This window comes from Thermobia domestica, chromosome 4, assembly GCF_964235325.1.
Source record: "Thermobia domestica chromosome 4, izTheDome1.hap1.1, whole genome shotgun sequence".
Lineage (NCBI taxonomy): Eukaryota > Metazoa > Arthropoda > Insecta > Zygentoma > Lepismatidae > Thermobia > Thermobia domestica.
In genome coordinates, this window is record NC_137457.1 from 314,535,247 (window position 1) to 314,554,160 (window position 18,914).

Sequence of the window (18,914 nt, forward strand, 5' to 3'; positions counted from 1 at the left end):
GAAGGTATGTCATCCACTTCATTTATCTGAAATGTCTTAGAGCAAGATGAAGAGAAAAGTGCGGCCTTTTTCAGAAAATTCGAATCAATCTAGAGTATTAAAATGAAATCGAATATTAGCGTTTTTCGTAAGTTGAAACGATCATAATAATACTACGATAATTTTTTTCTAATCCTCAAAAAACATTCTAAGAGAATCAGGATAGGGCACAGAGATCAACTGAGACTTGCTCAATGGTATAGGTAGTAACTAACTACTAGAACAACTTGCCTAAGATGTTAATTTTTCGACCTGCAATGATAGGGCGTGTATTCGTGGCATATTTCACGTGATTATGGACTTAACAAGATAACTATCTGAGAAAGATGTTATCAAAATAGAGATAGCATACAGTTGATTCCTTCTTTGTAAACTATTAACTTAATTCCAAGCTGTAAAAAACAGAGCTCAGTATGAATGTGATTAAATAAAGTATAATCACTGATAGATGTATGGGGTACATCTTGTAAAAAGTTTTATGCCTGCCTTTGTACCTGCGGTACCCTCCATTTTATGTTGATATTTATACTCGCTTGGAAATCATGCTCACAATAGTTTTGTTACTTTTTGCAGGCTTGAACTTCTATGTGCTCATCATAAAGTACTGAAGAAATGGTTATTAAGAAAAAAGATGCCAGAATAAAAATATGACAGTCATATAAATCCGAGCCCTACTTATAACTATCCTGAGATCATAACGTATACAGGAATAGACTGCAGCACATTCTCCCTATCTTTGCAATTTATTTTGTATGGAGCGACTATATTCAAAATAATAAAAAAAAAACTCAAGATTAATGACCAAAAACAATCATTCATGCAGTTTGTAATTACTTCTTTTTATTATTCATTGTTAAGAACAATTAATTTTTCTCATCAGAAACTTGCTTACAACAATAAAACACAGTGAACAAAGAAAAGAAATAAATTATCAAAAAGAAAGGTAAAGATTACTCCCTGACTAATGATTTAATTCGTTTTGCGGTAAAAGTTTGAATATCGATCTCTTGAATTTGACTGGATTATTTTGAATATTGTCGCTCTATACAAAATGTTTTGGAATTGATAGGGGATTATTCTCTGATTATTGATTCAATTTGTCTTTGAACAAAGTTTGAATATTGATCTCTTGAATTTGATTGGATTATTTTGAATATCGCCCCTCTATATAAAATACATGGGAAAGATACGGACAACGTGCTGCCATCTATCAGAAAGTAGCGTTGCTTTAAAATCACCTTAAAGTAAGTTAAACACACAAACACCACTTTTTAGGGGCTAGTATAGATAACAAAAGATGCTTGCTCCTATGTACATTTTTATTATATAATATTTAACTAGATATACATTATGCCAAACTCATTTGTTTTACCAGCATATATCGCAACCACACTGAACATGTGTTGAGCATAAAAATACAACAACTAAAAACAACGTTCTAGGATTTAATTCAGGAAGAAGAAGCGACTTCCATACTTGGCTGGAGGGGGTTTTACGTCTTCTGGCAATCCAGGTGTAGCATCGGGATAAAGAGTAGGCTTCTCTGGTGGAGGGGGTGGACGCTTCGAATCATGAACTTTCGGCCGACAAAAGTATCCAAATTCCGCCCTCTCGAGCCCTAGATTATCCAAAACGCATTTATCAAGAGCCGCTTGGGTTTTGCGACAATACCTAAACTCCAGCTTGGCACTAGATTTATCCAAGCAGTTGGTGTACGCTATAAATTCATCCTTGCACGATTTTTTGATCTTGCGGAAGAATTCCATAGCACACGCGGTGACCGCTTTGCCCTCCGCAAGACACTTCCGCGGATCATCATATTCTGTGCGACAGAGCATGAATTCATTGTTTTGATTCTCACAATATTTGCCATAGTGAAACGCACCAGCGCGTAGGGCGGGACTTCCTAGCTGTACTTCCTCAACAGTCAGTTCATCCTCTGTTGGTAAGTTGACGTCCTTGGTTAAAACCATGATAACCAAGAAGATATCCTTTTATATCCTGAAACGACACGGTAAAAATAAGAAATTATAATTAGCAAAGAGATTCAAATACAAGTAAATTCTCGAAAATTAAGACAGAGTAAGTATTAAAGTTTGGAAACAACAGCGCTATTGTTTTCTGACATCTGACAGTAGATAACGAAGGGGACACCAACGATGTTCACCTAACCTCAATCACATGACGATCCGCGTGCATGTAAGGATCTACATCGTCTCTAGGAGAGAGAGGAGAACCCTTGAAAGAATTGCTCTTGTCTGCTCCACTGGAATCAACGGAATGCAAATTTTCGAACATACGAGGTGTGTTAAAAAATTATCGAACTCTTGGTTGGCAAACATATATTGATTTGGAAATCCGAAACACTAATTCCCTTCAAAGTAGTCTCTTTGGTAGTGCACACCCTTCTCACAGCGCTCCCGCCATTTTTAGAAACACTTCTGGAACCAGTTTTTGGAATGGTAAGCAACTGCGCCGTTGCATTCCACAAGATGCCTTCTCTTGACTCAAATCGGGTTCCTTTTAGTGACATTTTCAGCTTGGAAAATAACCAAAAGTCACACGGAGCCATGTCGGGTGAGTAGGGAGCCTAATGACACATACGAATGTTGTGTTTGGCAATGAAAGCTTGCATCAAATTTCGCGGACATTCTCCTCATGCCCAAATTCTCGTTCAAAATTGAATGTACCGATCCGATTTAATGGTTTCCGCTTGGATATCGCCAAGCTTTTCGCAAAATTTGATGCAATATCGCTGCTTATATTTTTCTGTCATTTTACAAAAAAAAAAAAAAAAAAAAAAAAAACCTGAAATTCGACGACTGCTTACTACACGTCTTCACTCGTTGGCCGACTGCCAGTGATTGACGCTTCTGCGAGCGGGAAAAAAATTCTCGACTGCGCATGAGTGTCCCCTCTACATCTATACCGAAGAAAGTCTCCCGCGCTTCATTGGTTTACGCGGGAAAAAAAAATAAGGTTCGATACTTTTTTGAACACACCTCGTATGTAAATGAATTGCAGTCCTAGGAACTGCGAAAACAAACGAAAAAATTCAAATTCAAAAACGATCACAACGTGGTGGGATGGTTCGTCCGAAATCTCACTAATACTGCACTGTCTGCAGTAGAACCGAAGCAATTTTCAGCGGGAAATGCTTACAGAATACGGGAAGAAGTAAGACAAGTGGAGCTGCAAATTTCAGAACGGACGAGAATAATCTAAACTACTTTGTTGTATTTTGTATTCGTGATTTAATGATTTGAAACAAAGAAGAAAATATTTGGAGTTTCTAGACGAGACTTAATGCCCCGCAAATGGAAGTTTTTATATTTACTGACTTGCATGTTCCAGTAAAAATTCAATGAATGGTATTTACCAAATATTTGAAAAATATTGTATCGAATATTTCTCCTGAATGGGTCTATGCAGCTTGTATACGAAAATTGCTCACACATTTTTGTCGTGTTAATTGCTTGTGAAGTTTTGAAACTTACTACTTCAACAGTTATTTGACTATAAGATACTGCTACAAGTTACTTAATATGATAACTATTGTCGTCTTGTTAAAATTTGTAACATATAGCTCTCTGTACCCTTACTGAAATTATGTTGACATGCCTTTCATGTAACTTTGTAAGAACTTATATACTAGCACAAGCAACCATTACTATAATTTAAAAGCCAAGTATCACCAAGAAACTCGTTTATTCTTCCAATCAATATCTTAGTATTTACTCGCAACCCTCAATTAGCATACAGGGTGCTTAAGACAACAAGTATAGACCATTTGGATGCACAACTGCTTCCTTTCGGAGTTATAGGCTGCCGAAAATATGAAAAAATGAACTTTACAGGTTCATAGCTCCAAAACTAAGAAACCTACCGTAGTCGGGTCAAGACTTCACTTAGGAATTAGTATCTGCCCTATCCAAATATCCATGTTTCAGAATGCTGCGGTACTTCCGCAACAATGTATTTTTGCATAGCGCACACATTAGTTTCTAAGGGAAGTCTTAACCCGACTACTGTATGTTTCATAGTTTTGGAACTATGAACTTTTTTTTTTTCACGTTTTCGGTAGCCTATAACTCCAAAAGGAAACATTTGTGCATCCAGGTTGGTCTATACTTTTTGTCTTGGTGTCAGGAATTGCCTCCCAAACGTTGTCGGTGCTATTTTGAAACACCCTGCATATACCTTAAGTGAATACACTAGTCCTCAAATTCGCTCAATACATAAAGAGGATACATATGCACTTCAATCCCCGATCAACATTTTTCCGCAACGTACAACCACAGCGTTTTCACGTCTTCCAAACAACAGGGCATGTGCAATATATTTAATATTTGTTGCTTACAAAATAATATCAACTCCCAACAATGATCTCAATTATTCTAATGAAAAACGAATCACGCAAAAACTAAAGGGACAAGGAATATGGATGCTCGCTTGTGGAGTTAAAAATTCATCAGTGACTATTCTAGTGAAGAAACTAAATTCGTGGAAGTCCTGAAACACACAAACAAACAAACCAAAAAGTAAGTAGTGTTATGGAAGCACCTTCAGCTTTTGTGTGATTGGTTTATCGTTACAGTAATTCAGGTTGTTACCATCCCAGGGCTCATAGTGTCCGGTCTCTTGTAAATAGTTGAAAAGTGACCAAAAGCACATGAAAAAGTGCCCAAAACCCCATCAAAAAGTAACTTTAAACCTTGATGCCAAACTTGGCATAAATTCAATTTTACATTTTTTCCCCCAAGCAAAATAGGGCCAGCTGAAATACGTAATGTTAATATTAAAAATTATTTTCCTTAAGTTCGTCAGCTAATGAAAAAATTGAATTACTTGTGTTTAGAGGTTCCTTATTAATTGCATATTGTAAACAGATGACGAGAAGAACCCTAAAACAGGGGTAGCGGGGAAAGGTCAACGACACGGTGAAGTCCATTTTCGGTTTTTTAGGTGTGGTCTATACTTAGATGTCGTCTGCTATTCCGGGTAAAGTTCTCTGTGTGCTATTCCGTGGTGTCATTTGAAACGCGCGTTGTGCTTTGTGTTTCGTGCTTAGTTTCGTTGCGTTTTTCGAATTAGGGTGTTTTTAATATTATAATATACTGTGTTTTAGTGTAATGGCGAGCTCTAGGAAGAAAGGCGCGACTATTTATAGTGATTGTCGAGAAATAATAAGCAACATTGTTGAATTCTGTGACCGCGAATCAAGAGAGAAACAGTGTTTAGTACCTCTTGGTCAAGCCACAAAACGTGCTTCTAGAGCTACGGATTTGTCTGAATCAACTATAAAAAGAATTCGCAAGGAGTCTCTTACACTGAAAATGCCGCCTATATGTGCATATATACACATATATACGATATATCAATCACTCATATTTGTAAAATACATGTTTAAATACAGAACATATACGTTGCGCGCAAGAAAAGGAATGAATGTATTAATTAGATAGCATGAGAACTCGTATAGGAAAGGACTTGCCGAAACCCCCGTGCGAAAAGTGGGTGAGCCCATACCTACGTCACACTACTTCTGCTAGGGTTCTTCTCGTCATCCGTTGGCTGTACAATGCATGGTTTTGTATTTCAACTTTGATCTGAATGGATCTGATCTATACTTTCAATATGTCCATAAAACAAAATTAAAGTAATTAATACATAGCATCTAGATTATCATTAACTGGTAATAAAATTTTGTCTTGTACGATTGGTTTGTTACAAATTTTGTCTTGGTACCATATGATTGGTAAACATATGTATGCCTTCTGCCAACATTCCACATACAATGAAAAGTAAACTGTAAACAGGTAACTCATTCTCCTTTAACACAATAAGATCAAAGGAAATTATGTGGATTATGATCATACCCTTATTACAAACTTAAATTACAAATGTTAACTAAAAAAGAAGCTGCATACAAAATGAAATAAAAATGCAGTAATAAGTTTGTATGCTAACATAACATATGCCAGAAAACTCCAATGCAAAACATAAATCACACGAAAAAGTAATTTTAGCCTTCCAAAAAGTAATTTTAGTAACCAACGTGGAAAAAAGTAGCTTTTAGTTAAAAAAAAAAATGTGACTTGCTATGACCTCTGCCATACCTAAGTAAGGTATGCATGTAGTATTTTATAATCAAATATCTCTTGGAGTTAAAAGAAAAAAAAAATCTACCGACAGTTAAAGTAACGAAAATATGAAGTAACTTTATATACACGCTGGAATAATAAACCTGAGCCCACAGAGGAGAAATAGTCATTCATTAAATTGTTGCTGGAACATGTAGGTCAGTAAATTAGAATTTAATGGTAATAAATGTTCCTTATGCTCTATTAAAAATTATAGTTATTGAAACACAGTATAGTAGTATGACAGAGATTGGAAATTATTTGTTTCTGGTTACTGAAAAGTGTTACTTTGTTCTATTTCAAGAATTTTACGATAAGAAGAATTTGAATTCATATTCGTATTCAGTTCTAGTGGACACATGCAGCCTAATATGTCGAAAAGGATTCAAAGAAAACCAGTGGAGCATTCTGTACTGAGAATATTGGCAGACAAGTGGACAATTTCCTGCACTAAGACAATGGTTTTCAACCCATGTGTCGCGACACACTGGTATGTCACGCAGTGATCTAAGATGTGTCACGAAATTTTAGAATTTAAAAATCATGAAAAATTTAATAATAATTAGTTAAAATCGAGATAGACTGTACCAGCCAACACCTCCAGCGGTACCAATAATGCTCAATGCTACATAGAGTCACTATAAAAACTAATAGGTGTCACTATTATAATAGAAATTATTACTATTTATAATAAAAATATCAAACTGCGGCGCGATGTCCTGGTAAAATGTGTCGTCAGTGAAAAAAGGTTGAGAACCACAATGTCAGGTTTTTTTAAGCATCCTGTTGTTTCCAACTTTTATAGCCATCTTGTATCCAGATGATCTAACAAATTGCTACTTAATATAATAGTATTTATTAAAATTACGCCAAAACACCAAAGTAACAACTGTGAACGTTTCGACAAAAATGCATTGCCATCCTCACCACAGTTCTCTGCAAAAGAACTAACGTTGCTTCTAGTAGTACATCCCGTTGATCATCTTCTGCACATAAGTCGTGTAATGATTTTTCTCTGTTGTGATCGAGGAATAGATTTCACGCTATCGTTCGCTAATGACTTAAAATTTCACTGAGACCCAAAATCTTAAAACACACACAGATTAAACATTTGTGAGACTGAATTAGTATAATACATATTCTACGTATCTAATACGGAATACATCTGAAGCTACCGTTTTTCAAGATCTAAAGGTTACACTGAGAACAATAAAGTTAAAAGGTACAGATGTAAAACTTGTTGGCTGATTTCATTAGTGATTTTATGACACAGTTTTAAGTTTTCTCAGCCTAAGTATGTTTACCAACGAAGTAAGGCATAGATTTCAAATTTTAACTTAGAAGACAGCTACCAAGGTTCTCTAGGTGCATTTTAAGTTACATCTATTTTCTTCAACCAACACGTTTACTAGAGGAGTGATACAAATACAGGTGAAACCAATGAGACTTCGAAGCAATGTTTCATTAATTATCAATCGCTAGTTACATATAAAGGGTAAGGGGAAAAAACAAGGAATGTCCATGTGTGTGCTTTAACGGGTGCTTTGTCCTATCTGTTGGTGACTCGTGGTACTATTTGACTGTATATGTATGCATGCGTAGATGTAGAAATGTCAGTGTAAACCGGGGCAAAAGATTTTACTAACTCTATTCATTTTGTACAGCTTTTCAATATTAAAACGCCGTTTCTCGAAAATGCAGTTTTGTGACATTCCTTCTTTTTTCCCCTTCATATGATACCGGTTAGTGCACACACAAAGATAATTATATACGTGCAAAGAGAATTTGAAAGACTGCAGGAATTACATGAGTTTTGAAATACAGAAGAAGACAATATGCGAGCTTAGTTCTACAAGCAACGTTAGTTTTTTGAAAAGATATGTGCTGAAGGTAGCAATAAATATTTGCCCAAACGTTCACAGTCGAATTAAAATTTTGTTGAAGTACAGCTTGAATAAACGATATAACAAGTAACATTTCCAATGATTAGTTAATTGAAATAGGAATAAAGAGTCTCCGATGGTTACATATACTACCAATCAGAAATATTGACCGTAAGTCTATAGATAATAGTCCTACTCTTGCGACAGCCGTTGTGTACCTTGGTGGAAGATCTTACACGTTTATTGGTGGAAGATCTTACTTTTATATGTGTCAGCTCATCACATGAAGCCGTAGCTTGGTGGTTGATATATCCATCGATCTTCCATCTAAAGGACATGCAATACTTCGGAGGGACTTGACAAAGAAATAGTCTGCCTCTAATTTATGACCGCTTCCGAGATAACAGCAATATGCTTATAAAATATCTTTCTTCCTGACTTTCATCTGATTTCCAGGTGCCACACCAACAATTTTTCCTGACCCGTAGTATTTAATAGGATAAAGGTACACTAATGAAGAATGGAACTGGAAACTTTCGAAATATGTGGGTGTGGAGAAGGATGGAGAGTATTAGCTGGGTCGAGCGGAAAACGAATGAGAGGTTGTTAGAAATGGTGGGGGGAGAAAAGAACACTTTTAGATATTATTAAGAAGAGAAACTTATTGGAAGGAAGAAGGAACTGTGAAGGAAAAAGGAAGATCACAGGGCTCATAGTGGTCTGGTCTCTTGTAAATAGTTGAAAAGTGACCAAAAACACACTAAAAAGTGACCAAATCTCGTAATATCCATTTTTCCTTTGTCAATTTCTCCATCACCTCTCTCTTTGTTGTTTTGTTTCATTTTTTTCTTTACTTCTTCTTTTTAAGCTTCATCCTTTCTTAGGATTTCTAAGTATGCTTTGTAGTTACGATAAGCAGACTTAGCAGATGTAAGAAGCTTCTGAGTAAGTGGAACCAGTTCTGGTCTATTTCCGAATTTCTTCATCCCAGACATTATATTCAACTTAGCATTGAGAGTTCTCTAAGCCATGAAATATTCAAATACATCACCTACTCTTAAGAAGAACATACAAGTAGCATAACACAAGACGAACATAATGAACCACACAAATACACACACACACACACACACACACAACGTTGAGCGGAGCGTTAACTATTACGAGAGAAAACTAAAAGACTATTATGGTAGAAGAAAGAATAGACACAGAAGGGTTCTCAACCCCACCTTGAGAGCTTAAGCATCCACCAACCATCCACTGCGGTTTAGAAAGAATAAAAGCTCTTTCACATGTGGTAGCAAGTACTATAGCTTTCAGAAGAGTAATGAATAACAAGTTTCTGCCTTTTCCTTTATTTTTATAATATTTTTCTTAGAAAACTGCCAATACAAAACATAAATCACACGGAAAAGTCAATTTACTTCTCAAAAAAAAGTAACTTTTAGTGACAAATTTGAAAAAAAAAAAAAAGTAAGTTTTAGTGATCAACTTAAAGAAAAAGGTAACTTTTAGTTAAAAAAAAGTAGCTCGCTATGAGCCCTGGTATCATAACGGACGTACTAGAGGGTATGGTGGCAGGAAAGAGAGGAAGAAGGCGAAGGACACTACGATTGATATACGATATCAAAACAAAAAAGTCGTACGTGAAGACGAAGTACTTAGCGGAAGACTGTGGCGCATAGAAGCTTCTCAGTTGCAGCAAGTGACCTGTCAATAATGGCAGAATATTTATGATGATGATGATGATGATGATGATGAAGAGGAGTGAAGAATGCTTGTAAGAGCTACATAAAGACTTGATTAATAACAGTGGATAAGCAAACACGTAAATTAAACACAGAATTGCTATTTGAGATATTGCACAAATTTTATAACGTATCTTCAAATTAATATATATCAATGAAAACTTTTTTCTATGGTTTTTTTTTTTATTGCATGGATCCATGTTGGAAGCAGAGCATAATGTTGACTGGCCAGTGCCAGTACAGTTTGATTTAGTTAACACTTAATTTAAAAAGATTAAATACAAGATCCTGCTTCTCAAAACATATCTTAAACTTAGAAAAACGTGTTGAATCTATAGAGTTGCTTTTGACAGTCCGAACTCCCAGGTTACTTGAAGAAAATTCTTTTCTACAAACTACACACATCCTAGTTTATTAGGATTATTATTAACGGGTGTTAACCACCATCTTGCTACTCGGAGCTTTAATCCAGTTTGGATCATGTAACCCATTAAATAAATAGCAAAATAAAATTAGTTACTGCTAGCACAAGGAACATTTCGAAAGAGTAGTGAGAAAATTTAAAAGAATTACAAGAGTAAATTTTCACACAAAAGAATTAATATGAAATCAATTAAAAAACAAAATACCTAAAGATGTTTAATGAATAACTAAAGGTGTTTGATGGTGTTCGTTTTCTTTTAGACCATGAATTGCTCAAATATGCTCCTAATTGATTTCTACAGAGTCTGCTGGCCTAAAACAAACATACACATGGGCACCCGGGCTGCCCCTAGCTTACGAAAATGTATTAAATTTCTTAAGATTTTCTTGATACAAATAAGAATCAAAAAAATGTAATATAGCAAGCAGAAAGATGCCTCCTCCTAGAAAATTTTCTTCAGGCGCCCATGAACGTACATCTAACAATCAAGAACATATTTGTGTATTCTATATGTTCCTGGAAACCAGAACTTAAGTTAGCTTATTGAAGTTCTCATGACATCTTCCAAGTAAATTCCGACCTTACCGCCAAGGCCTATACTTTGTTATCTGCAATCCTATGTGAAAAAGTTTGCAAACATCAAACCACAAACACAAGGTACCACCCTCAGCTGAAACGGAACCAATGACCACTGAGAACTGGAAAATATTCTAACAAGCCCAATTAAGAAAGAAAAACAAAAACAAAAACCAAAACGAAATATAGGGAAAGGAAAATTTAGACCAAGATTGCGCAACGAAAATAAAATGAATGAATGGAAAAAAAAAAAGCCTCATCTGAAGTGAATTTTGAAAATTATTCGTTTAGCCCTATATCTACCCTCGGTTGGTAAAAAAGCTATACTTAAAGTATTTATTATATAAAATGTAAACACATGTTCTGTTATAGTTTAAAAGATATTCTAACATTTACGTCAAAATCTGTAAACTTTACTAAATACTAAAACATTATACGGTTAAAAGGAAATCCTTATGAGGTTATTTTACTAAATAAAATAAGATTTTGTTGGAAGTTATTTATCAGAGACAGTAACAAGCGGCAGATACACTAGTTTACAAATCACCAATTAAAAACAAAAATGTAAAGTCGCTGAATTAATTCTTGACTTCAAAAGTTATTAATTGAAAGCTGAACGACTGAGATCGTATTTGACGAACTTAGATTCTCTTCCAACAATATTATTGATCGATTGGGGTTAAAGGGGACAATACCTAACAATAATATTATATATACACTAATTTAATGTTTTATATAGCATTTGACACCCAGCTGTTCAGTCTGTTTTTCACCATCACGTCTATTACAGCAGTTCTCTACACTGTTTTAAGGCTATCTCATACGTCACATACACTCAGGGAATGCTCAATAATTATTTGTGCCATTTGAAACTCATGTGACTTCACAGTTGTCAAGCTGCACGATTCACAACATAGTTAGCTACCTGCTTGCAAAGCATTCCACAATACAACATTAATACAAACACACATACACAAAATAATAATAATAATAGCACACATTACGAAATAACCATAATAAACTTAAACTATAGCCGTAATCTACTCTAACATAACCTATCTTGGTTAGCGTACGCGCTTTTGGCGTGGGAGATTCGCGACGGGAGCTTATGTGGTTCGGATTCCACGTTAATTAGTAGGTCCACGTCTCACATAGCCTCGCCGCTCAAAGGGATTCTAAACTCAAAATCAAAATTAACCTATCTTATTTTCTTTAAAGGCATACAGACAAAAATTAAACATTTTGACACTAAGAGATATTATTTCTTCTGTAAAAACGTATCAAACCTAAACGGGCGCGATTTGCACTCTTTATAAAAGGGTTTACGTTGAAAGAATAAGAATCTTGAAATTTACTATTAAAGATAAAATTGTAAATAAATAAGAAGGAATTAAATATGGCTCTAGAAGCCAGGTAAATACTATGATGGAAAAGAAATTAACTCAAATTACCGGTAATACTTTATAGCATCATTAACTTCAGGTTAAAGTGGCAGTCTCTTTAATAAATCTGCACTGTTAAATGATAATATTATTTTACAAAAATATTCGAGACTATTAATTTTGACAAATTTATATCTAGGAACTTCCAAATTTCGAGAGCTCAAGAAAATATTGGTCATACAGATGTGTTTGGTGGAACTAAAACCACGCACCTTAATGATTCGGTAGTACTTCACATTGTTTTACATATTAATATAAATTTTACACACTTACGTACACAAGTTACGTAAGGTGAGTGAGTGACAGTTCATTTCTTATAGGCTGTCGCTTCTAGCAGAAGTACTTTTTAATGACACATAAAAATGAATGATCACAGACATGATAAAACAACCGATTTTCCACATCAAATCCTCTATAAACTTTGGGCCATACTTAGAGGGCTCTTTTTCCAAGAATTCTGAAAACTGTCCACCCCTCTAAACCTTCCGCTAACTAATATCCGCGACACCTGGTAGAGATTTATGATCCCTTCTGGCTAAAAACCAATGTTGCCTCGATTCCTTTTCCTTTTTTCCTTTTTCCTAGATGAAATATATATATGTATTTTTAAATTTTTGTTGTTGTTGTTAACTGAAAATAGGAAGGAAAGCTTTCTCCTTGTTTTGCCGGACATTTAACTACACAAGTGGATCGGAGGTACGGCAACACTGAGAGTAGTAACAGCTTACACGCTCGCAAGGACTAACCGAGGGTTGTGGGGGGGGGGTTAAAAGAAGTAGTGGTTGGGGAAAGAGCCCTTTAAGGCTGTCCCAATGTATGGGTGCGAATTCTAACGCAACGGTCTGGGTGGTGTAGTGATTAACGCATCGGCACGGTATGCTGGAGGTCTCGGGTTCGAGTCGCGGTCCAGTCGGTCACTTTTTCACTATTTGTCTGAACAGTCAGTTTGAAAGAAATATGTGCCAAAAATGGAAATTTCAATCAGAGTTTTATTTTGGGAACTTTTTCGGGGATGGAACACGATCCCCACATTGAATCACTCATCTTAAACTGCGAAGATACGACTTACTTGACTCCTGCGGTACTTGCGCAACAATTTTTTATAGAGATAGTTGGTGAGTACTTCAAATTATATGCCCGTAGCCAACCTCCCGCTATAAAAATTATTGTGTGAATACCTTAGGATTCTGAAACATGAATTTTTGGATAGGGCACATATTAATTAAGTGAAGTCTTGACCCGACTACGGTAGGTCCCATAGTTTCGGAGCTATTGACCTTTAAAGTTCATTTTTTCATGTTTTCGGCAGCCCATAACTCCGAAAGCAAGCATTTGTGTATCCAGGTTGGTCTATACTTTTGGTCTTATCTTGATGTCAGGAATCACCTCCCACACGTTGTCGTTGTTGTTTTGAAAAACACCCTGTATATATATGTATATTTAGGGCACGAAATTTCAGGTCTGATCCCGATGTTGTTTCGCACAGCAGATGGGTTCGCGCGGTTTCTCGTCGATAGGGAGCAGGGGCATCAGCAACGGGGATATGCGCGTAAACGAGAATGTTTCGAAAGAGTTATTGTCATATTTAAACGATCCCCACGATAAACAATAAGGGAAAGACGTAATTTCCGTTTCAGTACTCTATTTCTCCTGTAAATTGTTGAATTTTTCAATACTTCTGGCTCACATCTGTGGAACAAAACTCAATTATTCTTAATCTGAACCATTATACAAAATTTACATTCGCAAAAAGGACGACAACGTGCAGATTAAGAATACAACTGACAATCTTTGAAAGAAGAAAATCCCAGTACAATCTACATTCACAAAGAAACAGTAGGAAATGAAATATTTCAGTTTAACATCCAACGATTACTTTCTTTAGGCTAACGAAGACGACGATTAAAGCAAGTGAATGATGATGGAAGAACTGGTGGAATGAAAAGCGAGAGGAAACGGGAGTATCCGAGAAAACCCACGAACATGATGTTAGCCGGGGATCGAGCTAGGAACCCATTGCACCAGAGGTAAGCGTTCTACCACTAAGCCATCGTGCTCTCACAAAGAAAGAGTAAATTAAGAAACTTATTCGCGTAGATGCCACACAGGTAAATCATGTTTAAAGAGAGAAACAGCATTAAGAAGTGTGCTCCATTACGATGCCATTCTACGTAAGGAATCAAATGAACAGTGAAGACAGTCCGTAATTTCCTCCACACTGGCAAAATGAAGGTAAAGATCTTCAGCAGTGATGAGTGCGGAATAAAAAGGGAAACAAATAAGTGTAAGGTATGCTCTAATATCTGTAGTGAATTCTCCAGTATATAGGCTCTTACGAGCAAAGTGTGTGTGTGTACTGTTACAGTAACTCTAAATAGCGCAAGCCCCTTCATTTTAGGTATACCAGGCCTTAGTGTTACTTCTCTTCTGCCTTGCGCTGGATCGGGAATCAAATACTCTCGTGCCAGTATACTTTGCAAAAGTAGGCAGTAGACACTCCAATACTTTTTACAGCATATTAGTTTACACCAATAGCGCCTACTGCTATTCATCTTCCTTCCTCCCCTATTATTCTGTTTTTCGGCTCTACCTAGGTACACTTAAGTCATGCAAGAAATCACTTCGTATGCTCCTACTACGTAAAAGAACATCAAACATTGGAACATTTTTTTTAGTGCAGATCAAGTTTAAGAAATGCCATATTTCGCAAAATTTACAACGAAAATTTATTTAGGATTTAGAGTTCTCAGCTTTCGGCATCTATGGCCATGTTAGCCCGTCACATATAAGGGATGACGACCGTCGGCGAGCACACTATACGAGGAAAGGGAAAGAAGGGGCCTGGGACCTGTATGTCAGGTACCACCCCGGCTTTTGCCTGGTGTCAGGGTTGGCAAAAACCATGGTTTTTATTGAAAAAACCAAAAGCCAGTTTTTTTTAAACCCGGTTTTTTTTTTAGTTTAAATAATTTGCTCTATGTATTTATATCACATATGGACAGAAGTAAGCTTGTTTCGCCTAAGTGTTAGTCTGCAACAACCGGGTTAGGCTGGAAGGGGCCACATAAGCTTAAAGTGGAATCCAAACCGCTTCTCGGCTTACATCTAAGAGAAATTGTCCTCCATTTGAACTCGAAACCGGGACTAATTCGTTACAAATGCGATACGTCTGCCGACTCTATCATGTAGGATTCCTGGTGAAAATACGTTGACTGATCTTTACATATTTGTTAATATAATCGTCAAGAGTCATTAGTACAGAAGCACAAAAAGATAAACATTTACACAAGTGGATCCATTATACAAAATTACATATGGACAATTTCAAAGTACTACAGAGTACAGAAGAATTAATTTAGTTCAAGGCAGTTCACTGCGACTTTTATTAGTCCAAGTTAAAGAAATATAAGGACTTACTTTGCATATCAGTAAGAAAAGTGAATAAAGATACGAATTATTTGAGTCCACTTTGACGCTGACCCATTTATACATAAATAGTTACCAGATTCTTATTTCAATAATTGCCTCTCGTGGGGTTTGTATGACCCCCTCCCCAAAAAAGTACGGCATCTCGATGTATTTTATGAATAGTAAACATTATTAAAACGAAACAATGTTCATAAGTTTCCTTTGGTTGCACAACAATAATAACACACTAAAAAAAATCATAAAAGAAACATCCATAAAGTTACATTAAAAAAAAAAAAGTTGCTTTAGTAATATAATCTCTTTGAGTAAAGAATGGGGAATTTAGGTCTGAATATAGCACGAATAATATATGGGAGTGAAACGTGATAACCCACAAATGTGTTTTCATCAAGATTTTACGAATAGTTACACTTTACGGACATTTTTCGTTTTTTTGGTTTAAACCAGCCAACCCTGCCTGGTGTGATGGCTGGCGTGAAAAAGCTTTTTACACTTTTTAGACCGAGTGCTCCCACCGGGAATCGAACCAGGGACCGCTCGGATTGAAGGCGAGAGCGTAAGCGACCACCCTACGCGGGGCTACTACACGGAAAATTAAACACCTTGCATATTTCTAAGGAACAAATTTCTGCAGGTGATTGACTTAAATATAATAAGAAATAAAGTACAACTTTACGTAAACATACAAGTGGAAGGTTACTAGTGTAAAACAATCACAAATGATATACGACGGTTGAATAAACACGCGCATATGAAAAAAAAAAAAAGGCTGTACTAGATATTATATTCCATCGGCGTAATACTTTTGCACAGTGTACAACGGATGTATTTTTTAAAAAAGTGCAGCAGTAGTGTAAAACCATTATAAGTGCTATCGAAACATTTTATCACTGCGAAAAGCCGCATTAAGATATTTATAAATGCAACATACATGCACTAACTTAACCTACCCTATTCTACGATCCGTAAGATAAAGGTGTCAAGCAGGTAAGGAATCTAGCAACATCAGAAACACAGCGTGCTTTCGAAAAGGTTCTAGAACACAGGCCCCCCCCATACAGGTTAGTAGCTATGTTGGTTGCTTTCTGAAGCGAAGTTTAATATTTAATTCACAAAGTATTGCCGAGCGAGCGTTAGCGAGTGAAGGTGGGTTAGAGCCCCGCAGGGCACGTTGTTATTTCTCTTTATTACAGCTAGATGAGAAGGGGAACCTGTGTTCTAGAACCTCGCCTGTGTTTTCACTATCCTCTTACGCGCATCTCTATCTCTGCTTTCTAAATATGCAATAACATGTGGATGTACCTGTTTCGCACTACCCTGACTCGATCAGATAAGCATTAGTACATTTAGTGACTACCCAGCACAAGTTGATTTGTGTTTTTGCACTGTAGTTTTTATAGCATATGTCCGAAGGACGCTGAAGTTACAAGCAAATCGTGGAACGGTTCTAATTTTTCAGCAGTTTTATCTGATGGCCCGCATAAACTTCATCTATGCTAAGTGACGTATTATCATATCGCCAAACGCAAATATTGTAGAGGGCAGTAAGAAAAAATAATGCAACAATTATAATTTTATAATCATATTTCCGGATGTGCCGGAGAGTAGGTACAGAAACGTGAAAAATGTAAAATTTACACGAAAGAAGAGGTGAAATGATTTATTTTTCATGAAATTCATGCTAACAACATTAGTTTAACATAGTATTTTAGAGTGTTAAAACCTGCGTGTTGTTGGTACTATTTTACGTGGATGCATACTGATCTCAGACATTACGGTGCAATGAGGAGATTAATTTCCAGCACGTTGCATGTAATGGATATGACATTTTCATTACGAGAATTATAACAACCTATGCTGATGTAGAAGAGTTATTACGTTTTGTAGAGCGGCACATATTATTGAAACTGAGCAGGAAGTGTGGCAAATGTAGGAAAGCACTGGAAATAAATGGAGGAACAATTACTTTTTCAATTGTGAACAACGTATTAATGGTTGAAATGTTATTGGCAGAAACCAGCAGTGAAAGATATTTTTTGCGAATACACAGGAGGTAGGTCTATCTAGCCTAGTGCTTTTAGCGACATCCTCATTTACGCGAATACAATCTATAGTTGACGCAACAGCTCTCTGAGGGCTCACCTCTACTGTTCTGGTCCTGCCTTAACTCGGTTAGACTGCATTCGTGCTCTTCAGAGGTTACCTACCACAGATTGACTTGTACTTTTACCACTAGGTTTTACGACATATATTTGGACGCAGTATATACACGCAAAATGGTAAAGTTCTCTTAAACTGAACGTGCACCAAGAAATTCTTAAGAATCAATTTCTAAGATACAGACAATGAACTTCCTCGTAAGTGACAAATAATTCATTTTTCAGCGTGAAAATCCTGGACCTACTCCGCAGCACGAATGTCATTATTTTTAATGGCATTCTTCAACTTTAACTGCGCAAACAGTTTTTATGTATCCCAGTTTGCATTTGTGTAGGTCTATACCTAGGGGATTGGTAGGCATCGAAAAATTCATTAGGATACTATTTACACTAACAAACGTGACGTTAAAGTATCTTAACAGTGTCTCACATATTCCAATCTGCAAGGACAAGCCAAAATCGACAATAATTGTAACAAAATTAATTACTGTTGTAAGTTTAGTAATATCACAGAGATAGTTTCGAAAGTACAATGGTAGTGATAACTAGTTTCAAATATTAATATACGCGATCAAATAATACTGCTGTTCAGCATAATGTTGTTCATTCGAATAAATTTAAACTAAATGCTATAATAAAGCCAATAAATTATATATTTAAACTAACATTTACCAATTATATCAACAAATCTCAAACCGATTCTGCTTTCAGCTACCCCTATCTTCTTTTTCTTCTTTTCTTATCTACATATATAAGTGTAACTATAATTACAGTCGTTGCAGCTTTTGAGCTATGTCGATAAAATCACTTAAATTGTTTTGAAAACAGTGATTGATTAAAAGCGTATAAGTGGATGGCACGGACGAACCTATTGCATGATTCCGAATGATTTGTCACAATTGTTTAAAAAAATAACAGAGATAGGTGGAACAAAGACGAATTGTTTTAAAATACACAAAGAATACACTAGTTACTGTCAAAATATAGAAGATTATTGCATACAATAAATTGGATATGAATCTGGGATCTGAATCTGGGTTCAGGACGGACTTCTAGAGGAGGCGTGGGATG

General features: G+C 36.0%; 1 protein-coding gene across 2 annotated transcripts; it reads right to left on the minus strand.

Annotated features, from left to right (window-relative positions):
- Positions 1 to 1,344: 1,344 nt before the first annotated feature.
- ND-19 (NADH dehydrogenase [ubiquinone] 1 alpha subcomplex subunit 8) lies at positions 1,345 to 18,644 on the minus strand. 2 transcript variants are annotated; one of them, XM_081756538.1, is made up of 2 exons: positions 18,516 to 18,644; positions 1,345 to 2,040 (listed from the first exon to the last, which is right to left on the minus strand). In XM_081756538.1, the coding sequence occupies exon 2, from the start codon at positions 2,010 to 2,012 to the stop codon at positions 1,485 to 1,487; it is 528 nt and encodes a 175-aa protein (XP_081612664.1). In that variant the 5' UTR covers positions 2,013 to 2,040; positions 18,516 to 18,644; the 3' UTR covers positions 1,345 to 1,484. The 2 variants fall into 2 exon arrangements, with proteins under 2 accessions (XP_081612664.1, XP_081612665.1); XM_081756539.1 differs by having other exon boundaries at positions 18,510 to 18,619.
- Positions 18,645 to 18,914: the final 270 nt, after the last annotated feature.